The sequence below is a fragment of the Megalobrama amblycephala genome, unplaced genomic scaffold (genome assembly GCF_018812025.1).
Source record: "Megalobrama amblycephala isolate DHTTF-2021 unplaced genomic scaffold, ASM1881202v1 scaffold611, whole genome shotgun sequence".
Classification (NCBI taxonomy): Eukaryota; Metazoa; Chordata; class Actinopteri; order Cypriniformes; family Xenocyprididae; genus Megalobrama; species Megalobrama amblycephala.
In genome coordinates this window covers 1-15884 of record NW_025953518.1, presented here as the reverse complement: position 1 = coordinate 15884, position 15884 = coordinate 1, and the positions used below count along the sequence as shown (strand labels likewise).

Here is a 15884-nt window from a genome sequence, read left to right as displayed (position 1 = left end):
ACATTTCAAACTGGATGACAATCACTTTAAACTCTCATAACTCAAAAGATGAATGAGAATTTCATAAGTTAAGAAACTCAAAATTTAAGTAAGATTTCTTTTACTTTGTACTCATACATTTTATTGTTCTTAACTTGAAATATTTGAGTACACTAATTTATACATTTAACTTAAAATTACCAGGTTATCTCAACGTAAATATTATAACAAAACTAATTCAGAAAATGCCAACATTGCCTACTTTCTAACATGTTAACAAAAACATGGTATAGCACTTTCTGAATGAGTATAGTGATTTAAAATGTGTAATTTACCTGCTCTCCCACATTAACAGAAACTTTTCTAAATTAGCATAACAAAACATTAATCACTACTTAATCTCCCTTACCATTAATCTTACACAACAACAACAACAAAAAATAAATAAATAAATAAAATAAAATTTAAAATTAAAATTTTAGCATTTACTCTCCCTCCCTTTTTTCAAAGCATGCTGTGAAATAAAAAAATCCCAGCCTAGTTTCAGTTAAAATTAAAAAGTTAGTCTAAATTAAAGGTGCCATCGAACGTTTTTTTACAAGATGTAATAGAAGTCTAAGGTGTCCCCTGAATGTGTCTGTGAAGTTTCAGCTCAAAATACCCCATAGATTTTTTTTATTATTTTTTTTTAACTACCTATTTTGGGGCATCATTAAATATGAGCTGATTTATGCTGCGGCCACTTTAATTCTCGTGCTCTCCACCACGGAGCTCGCGCTTGCCTTGAACAGTGCATAAACAAAGTTTACACAGCTAATATAACCTCAAAAGGATCTTACAAAGTGTTCGCATACATGCGGCATGCATCGGATTATGTGAGTTTATTTGGATGTTCATTGATTCGAATTAATTTGAGGTTGTGACCGTCTAACGCTAATCTAATTTGTGTAACTAACCCTCAGTTATTTTAATTAGTTTTGCAGATTAATACATAATTCTGATATTTATAGTAATTCTATATTTTAATTAATAATAGTTTGGTTTATTTTATTTTGGAATGTTATTTTCCCCGCTTTAAGTTATTATGCCTAGAGACCTTTACTTTGAAAGGCGGCTTGGCGGAAATGAAAAAACTGACCGCTTGAGTGAACAGGCGCATACACGGAAGATCGCAGACAGACGGAGACACGGAACCATGCGGTTACGGATTCACGGAGCGTGATAATAGTATTAAGGATACTTTAAAGTAAATTAGGCATCTAGTCTCTATTTGTTGTTTTATTTTTGTAGTATCTTTCTTTATTGTTTAGCACCTGGTTGGAAAGGAGAACAAGGTATCCATGTATATTTATACTTACATAGATATAGTGTACTTTGTCTTTTTTATTGTTTTATATGTATTTGCTTGATTTATGAGTAATTTTATGTTGTTTAGGATAAATGTTAGTATTAATTTCGTAATTTTTTTGCTATATGGTCAATTGTTTTGTTTCATTTACATGAATGTGAATTATTTACAAATTACAATATTGTTTATTCATCTGTTCTAGCTCTTACGGTGTTGTGACGGTGTTGTGACGGTGTTGTGGAATTAATAAGAACAATAAACAAAGAGAAGAAATAGTACAACATCAGTGGAGGAGCTAAATCCTTTATTATTTCAACCGGGCTGTTACAGTAAGAGCTTGATTCCATTTGCTGATGTAAAGGATGACAGACCAAGAATCCAAGTTGTGCACTCCTGTGAGAGAAACTGAAGTATTAAAAACTGCACAAAACAAAGATACAGATGATGAGATAGAAGATGAATCTGAAGTTGTAAAGACAGATGAAGTACGTCGTTCTGTCCGTGAACGAATTCCAACAGAAAGGATGCTCTCATATCAAAAGGAGGAGTCACAAAAGGCAGAGAGAAAGCTTATGCAGGCATATGAAAAATGGAAAGCTGAGGCGCGAAAGGCAAGAGGGCAGCTGAAAACAGACATTTCAGACACTCAACTAGCAACACTTATAGACACATTGGAAAGGGAAAGAGACGGTGTGATGAATGCATACATGAAAGTTCGAAGTTATGTTACTCCATCTACTGATACAAGAAGGCGAATTGATGCATGCGATGCTGTGACAAAAGACATCGTTAAGATTGCTTATGAGAGGATTTCAGGTGTTGATGGGGACTTCGACGGTGAAAGAGTAAGAGAGCGTCTTCGTGAATTGCTTGATAGAGATTATGCTCGCTCTGTCTACGGTTCTACGGTCTCACGTGTCAGCTCCAAGCCAAGTACGCCCATAAGTCAACCTTCACTGAACTCCATCCTGATGGCCAAACGAATAGAGGCAGCAGCAGAGCTTGCAGCTAAGGAAGCAGAATATGCAACGATACTGGAGGAAAAGGAACAAAGGGAAAGAATACAACTTCTAGAAGAAAGGCAAAGGAGAGAACTTGATGCTCAAAAGAGTGAGTTTGAAAGACTACAAGCAGTAAAGGAGGTAAGAGCAGCAAGAGCAAGACTAGAAGTGTATGACAAGGAAGAAACCATTCACTCTGCTAACCATAACGATGGGCTGCAGCGACCTGTAAGCATTCCCACACAAGAACCTGTGCATTCATCCTCGAATAAGCCAACACTCAATGAAAAAGCATCATCACTACCTCCCAATGCTGATGTGTCTTACCTCGTGCAGGCTGTCCAAGACAGTATAACTCTGAACAGGCTTCCTATGCCAGAGCCTACAGTCTTCAGTGGTGACCCCATTCACTTTATTGAGTGGAAAGCTTCATTCCAATCACTCATTGACAAAAGACATATCTCCTCAGCAGATAAGTTATACTACTTGAAGAAGTATGTCACTGGTTCTGCTCGGAAAACTCTAGAAGGCATCTTTTACAGAAACGATGAAGAAGCTTACACCGATGCATGGAAAAGACTTCAAGATCGCTATGGACAGCCATTCATTATACAAAGAACATTCAGAGAGAAGCTCGCAAACTGGCCCAGAATCCAGCCCAAGGACGCTGAAGGACTCCGAAATTTCTCAGATTTCCTGAATGCATGTAAAGACGCTATACCTCATGTTAAGGGACTGGAAATACTGAATGACTGCGAGGAAAATAGGAAACTTGTAAACAAACTTCCTGACTGGGCGGCTGCCCGTTGGAATCGTCAAGCTACGCAAATGCTGAGTGAGACTCAAGATTTCCCAACTTTCTGCGATTTTGCTAACTTCATGTCAGTTGAGGCCGAGGTAGCCTGCAATCCAGTCACTTCCTTCTATGCTCTTCATGCTTCTGAAGCTAATAAGGAGAAACATAACCTCAAGGTTGGTAAGAACAAAGCCAATGTCTTCCACACAAAGTTAGTCACACAGCATGATAATCCGAAGCCCACTAGTAAAGTCTCTAAACCATGTCTGTTCTGTCAAAGCAGTGAACATCAAATTCATAATTGTTCTAAGTTCTTTGCAAAGTCTCTTGAAGAACGGAGAAAGTTTATAAAGGATACTAAGCTGTGCTACGGATGTTTAAAGCTCGGTCACAGTGCCAGAGACTGTCGTTCCAGACATAGCTGTGATACCTGCAAGGGAAGACATCCTACCTGCTTACATGATGACAGCTTCATTAGAAAGGTGAAGTCCTCCTCTGTTCAAAGCCCAGAGAATGCTCATGAGAGGGTCGTGACAGCATCTTTAAGTGTAGAATCTGGATGCACATCTGTTAACACCTCAATGATCGTGCCAGTGTGGTTGTCCTCACAAAATGACCCAGTTTCTGAGAAACTTGTCTATGCTCTGTTAGACACACAAAGTGACACTGTCTTCATTGAATATGCAGTAAGTCAAGGTCTAAAGGTTGATTCATGCCCAGTGACACTTAAGCTCACTACTATGATTGGGAAGGATTCATTGATATCTAGTGAACGAGTTTCTGGTCTTAGAGTCAGAGGCTTCAATTCCCCAATAGTTCTAGAGCTACCCCCTGCATACACTAAGGAATGTATCCCTGTGGACCGCGCACACATCCCTACAAGTGAGACTGCCAGGTGTTGGAAACATCTTGCTCCTTTAACAGACATAATTCCCCCACTTCAAGATTGTGAGGTTGGTCTATTAATAGGATATAATTGTTCTAGAGCTTTAGCGCCCAGAGAAGTGATTCTTGGAGCAGACAACGAGCCATATGCTGTTCGCACAGATCTCGGATGGAGCATTGTGGGCCCTTCCTCGACACATCATGAGACACAAAGTGTAAGCATATGTCACAGAGTATCAATTAAGGAAATTCCTTCTGTAACGCCAGCTGATGTGATCAAAGTGCTGGAGTCAGATTTCAAGAGTACTGAAGAAAACACAAGAGTGGTGTCTCAAGAGGACATTATGTTCTTGAATAAACTGGAAGAAAAAATCAGAATGAACAAGGACAGCCACTTGGAAATGCCCCTTCCATTCAAGAAAAGACCCTGTCTTCCAGATAATGAGCCTCTTGCTGTCATAAGACTTCAACATCTAAAGAGTAAATTAATGAAGGACCAGGAGTACAGAGAGCATTACGTGAAGTTCATGGAAGAAGTAATAGGGAACGGTGAAGCTGAAAGAGTCATTGATGAAGGAAGGAAGGGAGAAAAATGGTACATCCCTCATCATGGAGTATATCACTCAAAGAAGCCAGGTAAACTGCGAGTGGTTTTCGACTGCTCTGCCAGATACAAGGGAACCAGCTTGAACGATCATCTTCTTACAGGCCCTGACCTGATGAACAGCCTGACTGGCATTCTTTTGCGGTTTAGACAGTATCCAGTGGCCTTAATGTGTGATATTGAGAGGATGTTCCACCAGTTCCATGTTGACAAAGCAGATCGAGATTATTTACGATTTCTTTGGTGGAGAAATGGAGATTTCGACTCACAGCCTCAAACATTCCGTATGAGAGTACATCTGTTTGGTGCCTCGTCGTCCCCTGGGTGCGCAAACTACGGACTAAAACATCTTGCGAGAGAAGGTGAACATCTGTACCCCCTTGGTTCGCAATTCATTATGCGAGATTTCTACATGGATGATGGAGTCTCCAGCACTGAAAGTGCAGAGAAGGCCATCCAGTTGGCTCAAGAAGCTCGCCAGCTTTGTGCACTAGGAGGTTTAAGGTTGCATAAGTTTGTGTCTAACGATAGGGCAGTTTTGGAGAGCATGCCACCCTCTGAGTGTGCTGTAGATGTTACAGCTGTCAATCTTTCCCTCACTGACCAGCCTTTGGAAAGAGCCTTGGGCATTTACTGGCATCTGGAACAGGATAACTTCAGATTTCGTGTCAATCTAAAGGACCAGCCAGCAACCCGTAGAGGCATACTGTCTACAGTGGCCTCGTTATTCGACCCCTTGGGGTTTCTTGCGCCATTCTTGCTCAAAGGAAAGGCTGTTCTTCAAGAAATGTGCAGAAATGGCATGGGCTGGGATGATCCTTTACCTGATGGTTTGCAGCCAAGGTGGGAGCAGTGGAAGGCTGATCTTGTTAACTTAGATAAGATCGAGGTGCCTCGTTGTATTGTGCCTGCTGGGTTTGGGAGAATCACAACAAGAGAGATTCATCACTTCTCGGATGCTAGCACGAGAGGATATGGCCAGTGCTCATACCTTAGGCTTGAGAACGAACAAGGTGACATCCATTGTTCTTTGCTCATGGCAAAATCTAGAGTAGCCCCACTTAAGGTCACAACAATCCCTCGGTTAGAGTTGACTGCTGCGGTTGTGTCAGTTGCTGTGAATGATATGCTTAAGGAAGAAATGAACCTTGCAGATGCAGAGGCATATTTCTGGACTGACTCTCAAGTGGTGTTAGGCTACATAAACAACGAAGCTCGCCGCTTCCATACGTTCGTTGCAAATCGAGTTCAGAGAATTCATCGCAGTACAACTCCTGAACAGTGGCGATACATTTCCTCTGATGAAAATCCAGCCGACTATGCATCACGAGGTATGAGTGTTAATGATCTGGTTACTTCCAGCTGGTTCAGAGGACCGAATGTCTTGTGGGAAAGGCAAATACCTCCGCCTGTGGATGTGAACACACAACTTCCTATTGGAGATCCAGAGGTCAAGAAGGCTCAGTCACTGAACACCCAAACAGTACAGTATTCCTGCTTATCCAACCGTCTCATAAAGTTGTCCTCATGGTCCAAAGTCATTCAGGCAGTAGCACGTCTAATTCGTAGAGTCAGGAAGGACAAATCAAGTGACCACAGTACCGTGGCAGAACGTGAGAATGCAAAGTGCATTATCATTAAGGATTTACAGAATCAGATGTATGCAGAAGAAATAGCCTTACTCCGTAAGGGCAAGCAACTCCCACACAGCAACAGGCTATACAATCTAGACGCCTTTGTCGACCATGACGGATTGCTCAAGGTGGGAGGAAGACTTTGCAATGCTTCTCTCTCTAACTCAGTTAAACATCCAGTGATAATTCCAAAGGAACACCATCTTACAAAACTTCTGATCGCTGATTGTCATGAAAAAACTGAGCATCAAGGAAAGGGCTTGACTATAAATGAGATCAGATCAAGAGGATTTTGGATAACAGGAGTAAATAGGACTGTAGCCTCCTTTGTACGACAGTGTGTGAGATGTCGCAAGTTGCGCAGGCCCACAGAAGAGCAAAAAATGGCTAACCTGCCCTCCGAGCGTATAGATCCATCTCCTCCATTCACGTACTGCGGAATGGATGTTTTTGGCCCTTTTAATACCAGACAAGGTCGTAAATCATTCAAGAGGTATGGACTTCTCTTTACCTGTTTCTGTTGCAGAGCCATCCATATTGAGATGCTGGATGACATGTCCACGGATACGTTTATCAATGGCCTGCGTTGTTTCATCGCTATCAGAGGATCAGTCCGTCAAATAAGGTGCGACCAAGGCAGTAATTTCATTGGCGCCAAAAATGAGTTTGCTAAGGCCATGAAAGAGATTGACACCAACCGTCTGGTAACATTCTTAGCAGAAAAACAATGTGACTTTGTCTTTAACGCACCCCACTCAAGTCACACAGGAGGAGTTTGGGAGAGACAGATTAGAACTGTGAGAAATGTTCTACATTCCATTCTGTCCCTATCTTCTGGAAGGCTTGATGATTCTTCCCTTCGGACCTTCTTCTACGAAGCAATGGCAATTGTAAATAGCCGACCGCTCACAGTAGACAATCTGAATGATCCTAAAAGTCCTGAACCCCTTACCCCAAATCACCTTCTCACACTGAAAACTACCCAAGCCTTACCACCTCCTGGCAAGTTTGTCAGAGAAGATATATATGCTCGCAAGAGATGGCGACATGTCCAATACTTAGCTGAGCAATTTTGGGGCCGTTGGCAGAAGGAATATGTGTCTAACATTGCAACAAGACAATGCTGGCTTACACCAAGAAGGAACATGCAAGTTGGGGATATAGTTCTGGAGAAGGCAGACGATCTGCCCAGGAATGAGTGGCGTTTGGCAGAAGTTATTGAGACTGTCGTTGACAAGGATGGTTTGGTGAGAAGAGTGAAGATACGTTTTGGTGACAGAAAACTGGGGAAGGATGGTAAACGTCTGCACAAGCCATCAATAGTTGAGCGGCCAGTGCAGAAGCTGGTCCTGTTGCTGGAAGCAGCTTAAACTCCTTGACATATCCTTTGAGTAAAACAGTTCATAATAGAATATGCTTGGTTCTTTGTTTTCCTTAAATCTAGGCTAAGTAACAATGGCTAATTCATTAAAAAAAAGGAGAGAAATCATTCATGATTAAAGTTTAACAATTTAGTCCCTCATGATTTGGTGGGAGTGTAACTAACCCTCAGTTATTTTAATTAGTTTTGCAGATTAATACATAATTCTGATATTTATAGTAATTCTATATTTTAATTAATAATAGTTTGGTTTATTTTATTTTGGAATGTTATTTTCCCCGCTTTAAGTTATTATGCCTAGAGACCTTTACTTTGAAAGGCGGCTTGGCGGAAATGAAAAAACTGACCGCTTGAGTGAACAGGCGCATACACGGAAGATCGCAGACAGACGGAGACACGGAACCATGCGGTTACGGATTCACGGAGCGTGATAATAGTATTAAGGATACTTTAAAGTAAATTAGGCATCTAGTCTCTATTTGTTGTTTTATTTTTGTAGTATCTTTCTTTATTGTTTAGCACCTGGTTGGAAAGGAGAACAAGGTATCCATGTATATTTATACTTACATAGATATAGTGTACTTTGTCTTTTTTATTGTTTTATATGTATTTGCTTGATTTATGAGTAATTTTATGTTGTTTAGGATAAATGTTAGTATTAATTTCGTAATTTTTTTGCTATATGGTCAATTGTTTTGTTTCATTTACATGAATGTGAATTATTTACAAATTACAATATTGTTTATTCATCTGTTCTAGCTCTTACGGTGTTGTGACGGTGTTGTGACGGTGTTGTGGAATTAATAAGAACAATAAACAAAGAGAAGAAATAGTACAACATCAGTGGAGGAGCTAAATCCTTTATTATTTCAACCGGGCTGTTACATTGTTTTGTTTCATTTACACAAATTACAATATTGTTTATTCATCTGTTCTAGCTCTTACTGGGCCACCGTGTACTTCAGTGTGTTACATGATAGTCCCTTTAAGTAAAAATATATAATTTCTGTAATTGTGTCACAGTTGGTGGTTGTAATGCTCTCATGAAGTGAGGAATAAAACAAAAGCATTTTTCAACACATCCAAACAGGAAATAGGAGATCACAATTGCTAAAGACGCCATGGACAATGAACAGACAGACTCAGGGTTTAAATACACAGGGAGAGAAAATGAACAGAACTAGGAATAACAGGGACACATCACAGGCAAAAAAAAAACAAAACAGGAAAACCAAAAACCAAGCTAAAACAGAAATAACCGTTACAGTTGCTACATTACTTCTTTTTAAGGAGTCCTCAAAACCTATTGCTCTTTTTCATTAATTACAGGTGTAAATGCATTCATAATCAGTCCAAATGATCTGTGTGAAACTACTGTAATAGCATATGAACACTTTTGCTCAGTCTTTTTCAAGCGTAACTCTATATAATAAACTTTCCTTGAGTCATGATGTCAAGACAAGGTTTTATGAGCAGTTTGTTCATATCAGCTGTGGATTATGTTATAAATTCATGTTATATTCATGTATAAACTTGTGTTAGCACAGATTTTCACCTGGTAAAAACTACATTTACGTGATAAATTGACTTATGTTGTTTGTGTTGGTTCCTCAGGTCAGATGGTCACTAAATCATCCTGCTACAAAGATTAAGAGTTCAGGTGAACACGTCTTACTGAACTCTGAACTCGGCCATCCACCGGTGTGGTGTCCTGTAACACGCAGCCCTGCCCCGCAAGGTAACGTCACCATATCTCCTCTCGTCTGTTTACACACTGAGGGCTTTGATTTGGAATGTTTCTAGAGAAAGGAACCAGTGTTATTTTAGTATTATTTCTATCATGACAACTCTTGAAGGTTTTATCATGGCAATGGATAGCAATGTTAATGTATTTGGTCTGACAGAATAGATATGCTATGATCCTGTTGCTGCTGCTAATTGCTGCTGCTGTTGATTATTCTGTTGTTGAGATATTGCTGCTGCTGCTGCTGCTGCAGAGTACAGGAACTTGCTACTGCTAATACATATGCCAATATGCTGCTGCGAGTATGTAAGACATACTGCTGCTGCACAAATAGCATAGGTAAATCAATTACCCATAGCAGATCTATACAGGTGGAGCTGGGGAAGGGGGAGGGTTTTAGATGAACTCTGTTTGCCCCATTTGCACCATTGCCCTGTGCATTCGGTTACCAGCACCTAGTCCAAGCCTATTAATTTCCACCCTCAATCTAATACCTAATTTAGCATTTTAATCAAAGGTTTTTTTCAACCTTTTACCATATGTCTTGGAGAATCGCAATAATATTGTATCGTGAGTTCAGTATCGTGATATGTATCGAATCCTGACATGAGGGTATCATTACACCCCTACTAACTAGCTATTTAAATGTTGTGAGCAGCAACCTCATTGGCTGCAGAGGCAAAATGAACCAATTAGCTTGTGCCACATAGTTAACACTGTACATATCATCAGCTTTTGTTAGAACCCCTCAGCCTGCGCCATTTAGAGTTTCATGACAGAACTATTCATATTTTAAATTGGTTTTTGATTTCAATTTTAGTTTAAGTTGTACACTGTATGTACATTAATGATGAATACTGCCTATTTTGGGGCATCATTAATTATGCACCTGATTCAGGCTGCGTGCCCCTTTAAATCACGCGCTCCACGCCCCCAAGAGCTCTGCGACTTGCTTTAAACAACATAAAAAAAGTTCAACACAGCTAATATAAACCCTCAAAATGGATCTTTACAAAGTGTTTCATCATGCATACTGCATGTCTAATGCGTCGGATTATGTGAGTAACAGTATTTATTTCGGATGTTTACATTTGATTCTGAATGAGTTTGAGGCTAGTGCTCCGTGGCTAACGGCTAACATTACTACACTGTTGGAGAGATTTATAAAGAATGAAGTTGTGTTTATGAATTATACAGACTGCAAGTGTTTTAAAAATGAAAATAGCGAACGGCTCTTGTCTCCGTGAATACAGTAATAAACGATGGTAACTTTAACCACATTTAACAGTACGTTAGCAACATGCTAACGAAACATTTAGAAAGACAATTTACAAATATCACTAAAAATATCATGTTATCATGAATCATGTCAGTTATTATTGCTCCATCTGCCATTTTTCACTATTGTTCTTGCTTGCTTACCTAGTCTGATGATTCAGCTGTGCACATTCCAGACGTTAATGCCCTTGGTCTAATGCCCTTGTCATAATGCCTTGGGAACATGGGCTGGCATATGCAAATATTGGGGGCGTACATATTAATGATCCCGACTGTTACGTAACAGTCGGTGTTATGTTGAGATTCGCCTGTTCTTCAGAGGTCTTTTAAACAAATGAGATTTACATAAGAAGGAGGAAACAATGGAGTTTGAGACTCACTGTATGTCATTTCCATGTACCTGAACTCTTGTTATTCAACTATGCCAAGATAAATTCAATTTTTGAATCTAGGGCACCTTTAAGGCCTTGTCTACACTAATACGTTTTTGTTTGAAAATGCATCTTTTCTCTCCATTTTGGCCTACTGTTCACACTGAGACGGTGTTTTTCTCAAGAAAAACAGAGCTTTTGTTTAAAAAAGCTCTCCAAAATGGATACATTTGAAAACACCATTTTCACATTTTTTCAATGACGCATGTTCAGTCATGTGACGCATATTGTACCAATAGATATCTATAGTTATACCCGGCATTGTTGTGCCTGCTATTTACATTAAAAGTATTGCTGAAGATAAATTCTCCTTTGTAGCATCTTTGTATTACACTCTTGCAAAGATGACAGAGAATTTACTCTCATTTGCTGTCCTGTGTGGCAAAATATAATGACAGTTGCGTTTTCAACCCAATTTTGAGTGCAATACTGAGTGTTGCAATATTATACGAATAAAATGATCGCGGCAGAAGAATAGTGTGAGAATTTTATTGTCTGCTCTCTCCCAAGGTGAAAAAAAGTACACTTCTATAATGTACTTAAAGTGCTCTATTTTCATGGACTAATTTTGTACTTAATATACTACAAATGCTTCTTTAGTACTACTTAAGAACATCTAAGTGTACTCAACTGTGCTATTTTGAGACAGCATGAAATATGAACTTAAATGTGCTTTTAATATACTATCTCTGTATTTAAAAAATGCATTTAGATGCTACTTATAGTACATTTGAACCCATAGTGTACTACAAGTGGTAACGAAATATATTTTTTTAATACAGAGATAGTATATTAAAAGCACATTTTAGTTCATATTTCATGCTGTCTCAAAATAGCACAGTTGAGTACACTTGGATGTTCTTAAGATTATCTTAAGTAGTATTAAAGAAGAATTTTTAGTATATTAAGTACAAAATTAGTGTGCGAAAAAAGAGCACTTTAAGTACATTATAGAAATGTACTTTTTTCACCTGGGTCTACAACTCGTGAGCTTTAAGTATGTTTTACACATACGCAGTAAGGTGATTTAAGCGTTTTCAGTGTGGATGAGGAGCAGTTTGTAGGCGTAGCCTGTGAATGTTCAAAGAACATAATGTTTAAAGAATGATAAAATGGAATGTTCCCTTAACATTCACATAACCAAGAAAAAACGTTTCTACATTTAAAAGTCTCTGAACATTCAGAAATAACGTTTTGATAACTTAATGGTAGCATAAGGAAGTTTGCTCTGACTTTCACACCACAAATAATGATTTCCACAAGGTTATGATTGGTTGCATGTATTTGACACAAGACACAGATGTTGTCTGGTCTCATGTCATTGCAGCAGATCTCAGAGCAGAGTGTGTGTGAATTTAAACTTCACTGCTTATGATTCCTTGTGTCCCTCATCAGATATTTTATTAGCGTCTCTATGGCAGTGTCATGCAGAGCAAGTTTTTGTCTCGCATGTCGAGCCGATCCACCTGTACTCCAGGGCAGAGCGATCCACTGTGTCTCACAAGTAATTCCCAATAATGTCCGAAAGCTTGGAAAGGTAGATACAGAATGACTCTCACACATGTCTGCCAAAACTGCCTCCAGTTCACAGACCTGATTACAGCAGAGGCATCTTTACAGTTTAGCTTCACTTCCACTTGAGTTTTCTGAGAGACAGTTAACAACTGAGTGCTGCTCTTAAAGTATTAAAGTGTCTGATACTCCCGTAAAACCTGCATGATCCTGAGCTGATTTTTCCCCAAGTCTAGCTGTTTTCTTTGGCAGTGAGATCCAGTTCTTACTCCCCCGTCTCTTATTCTCGCTCAGTTTCTCTCCCATTCTCCCGTATCTTCAGTGTAAGAGGCAGATCACGTACTATAATCCAGCTAAGCATCTACAGCTGCTTATACTGATGAGAAAACACTGGGTTGCTTCTCCTGTTTATTCCATGTTTTGACCTGTGCATCTGTAAATTTAAAGTAATAATAATAATACATTATATTGATTCAGCATTTAATATATTAAAACAAGGATATATAAATTCGCATTAGATTATACTAAGGAAAAATATACAGTATAATTAATGTAGATACACTACCAAAAGTAAGTCAGTAAGATTTTTACATTCTCTTCTGCTCAGCAAGGCTGAATTTACTTGATCAAAAATACAGTAAAAATGTATTTGAAATGCTTTCTGTGATGCAAAGCTTAATTTTCAATCTTCATTACATTACTTGTATCAATATTTGCTTTCAATTTGATGATAATTCAAAGACAGAATTATTATGGAAGACAAAAGTACTGAATAGACAGATACTTGATCAAAAGTTAACATGAAAAGTTGTCTTGAGATGCCTTTAAAGGAGCTTGTCTGATTTCTATTGGTAAAAGGTTCCAGATTTTGCAGTAATAAAGGAGGCCTTTATTAACCCCCTGGAGCCGTGTGGAGCACATATTTATGATGGGTGGATGTGGATGGAGACACTTTCTTCAGCTAATACTCGTGAACCCTGTTGACTGCCATTATAAAGCTTGGCTGCGTCAGGATATTTATTAATATTTTTCAGATTATGTTCATCAGAAAGAATTTAGTCATATACACCTAGGATGGCTTGAGGGCGAGTAAAGCTTGGGCTAGTTTTCATTTGAAAGTGAACTAATACTTTAAAGCAGGGGTATTCAACTAAAATTTAAAGAGGTCCAGTTAGAGAAAATTTCTTGAAGCAAAGGTCCGGAAGATCATAATGTCTAACTAGTTAGTGTGATATAAATGATATACATTATAAGTAGCCTAGTAGTTGTATATCTGCATGTAATTGATTCCTGACTGTCAAATCAAATGAATTCAGTACAATATTTATTGTCACATAAAATAGAACTGAACATATATGTAACTGTAGATATGTTCTCTCATTAGCTAAATAAAATAGAGCTACATTTCAAAATAAGAGAAAATAAATAAACAAAAAATTGTACATGTTCAAACTTAAACATGTTCTGACTATGAGTAAAGTTGGCCACATATTCAGAGATTTGAATTTCCCGTATCAATAACTTGTGAGCCAAATTACACAAATAACACCTCTTTTCAATTATTTCACACTCCACTGCTGGTTATACTATAACACTTATTTTGGAAAAATGTATTTTTGCATTTATTTTTTTGTATTTTTTATTATGAAAAATAATGAATAACTTCACCGTAATACACTGCACTATTGACATTTTTCCAAAATAAGTGTTGTAGTATCTACTATCAAGACATCAGTGATGTGTGATCTGAATTTGGTGACAGTACAGTGTGTTACAATGAAGTTATTACATGTATTTTTCATAATGAAGTTCATAATTTCTTAGTTAAGTTATTGAATATTTTTCATTATAAAAAAATTATTCAAAGTTGTAGTATAAACCAGCAGTGATGTGTGAACTGAATTTGGTGACAATGCAGTGTGTAACATTGAAGTTATTGACTGTTTTTGTAGTTTTAGTTTTTCCAATGTCGAGGATCCTTGGAATTTCAAACAAGGACTGAGTCCTTCGTTCGAAAAATATCCCATATACAGGAAAGGATGCATATGTGTAGCCTACGTGCTCTAAAATCACCCACAATCCAATGCGTGCAGCTCTGTGCTCTTGTTCAAAAATTAAAAAAAAAAATGTCGGACGTTAGCGGGCAATATGCTTTCAAATGTAAGTATATTTACGTTACCAAACATTTGTTATAACTGTAGTAAATATGTCAGATTAAAATCAGTTTTAAATCATAACCTTCTGTTTTGGTTCGGGTCCGTACGGGACGGCTTCTGGGTCCGGACCCGGACCGCGGTCCGCCTGTTAGTGACCTCTGCTTTAAAGGGTTAGTTCATGCAAAAATGAAAATTATCCCATGATTTACTCGAAACACCGGTCATGAATTAGAAGTCTAAAACGATAATTTTTAAAGAGAAATGTCAGAGGATTTCGACGTAAGAGTTTGTTGCCCAGCCCATTTGTTTGAACAGCGAGAGGCGTCTAAGCTTACACTACTCCTACATCCTGCGTCATACATCGTTTCATTCCGCCGGAAGTTATAAATATAGATATTTTTCTTACAAAAATGCATCGCTTCGCTTCATAAGGCCTTTATTAACCCCCTGGAGCCGTATGGATTACTTTTTTTTTTTTTTATGGATGGATGCATTATTTTTTACTTCAAAATGTGGCCCCCCATTCACAACCATTATAAAGCGTGGAGGAGCAAGGATATTTTTAAATATATCTCCGATTGTGTTTGTCTGAAAGAATATAGTCATATACACCTTGGATGACTTGAGGGTGAGTAAATTATGGGATAATTTTCATTTTTAGGTGAATTGTCCCTTTAAACATTAAAGCTGTGCTTTAACACTTTCGCCTGGACCAGAACCTGCGTCCCATGAGTCTACGAGCCTCTCCAGCACTAGACTTGAGTTAAACAGGTCATTTCCCCAGTGCCATGCGAGAACATGCTTCATCCATCATGTTTGCATGAACTCAAAGCCGATTCGATGCCTGACAAAGAAGGCCGTTGCGCAGTAAACATTGTTCAGATGAATTGGCCCACTGATGGGTGTCTGGCAGCTCGGTCTGGGTGTGTTAGGACGTTTGAGCAACAGGGTGAAGGGTCACATTGGCTAACTGGCATGTCTGGGTTCCTGTCCAGGGTGTACCATACATTACTCAGATGCTGGCATCACCATTCATCCATTCCTGGGACAGTGACAAAGGTGACCTCATAACCCTGACCCCAATCTGGACAATCATAGACTAACATGAGAAGGTCATTGGATATGACAATTCATG

The 15884-nt window shown here is 38.6% G+C and overlaps 1 protein-coding gene across 2 annotated transcripts; it reads left to right on the top strand.

Moving 5' to 3' along the window:
- The first annotated feature begins 936 nt into the window (after nt 1–936).
- On the top strand, nt 937–8517 carry LOC125262128. 2 transcript variants are annotated; one of them, XR_007183514.1, is made up of 2 exons: nt 937–8171; nt 8388–8517. XR_007183514.1 is itself a non-coding variant. In XM_048180684.1 (2 exons), exon 2 carries the CDS (start codon nt 1690–1692, stop codon nt 7615–7617), a length of 5928 nt encoding a protein of 1975 aa, XP_048036641.1. In that variant the 5' UTR covers nt 937–1313; nt 1530–1689; the 3' UTR covers nt 7618–8500. The 2 variants fall into 2 exon arrangements, 1 of the variants encoding a protein (XP_048036641.1); XM_048180684.1 differs by having other exon boundaries at nt 937–1313; nt 1530–8500.
- Nucleotides 8518–15884: the final 7367 nt, after the last annotated feature.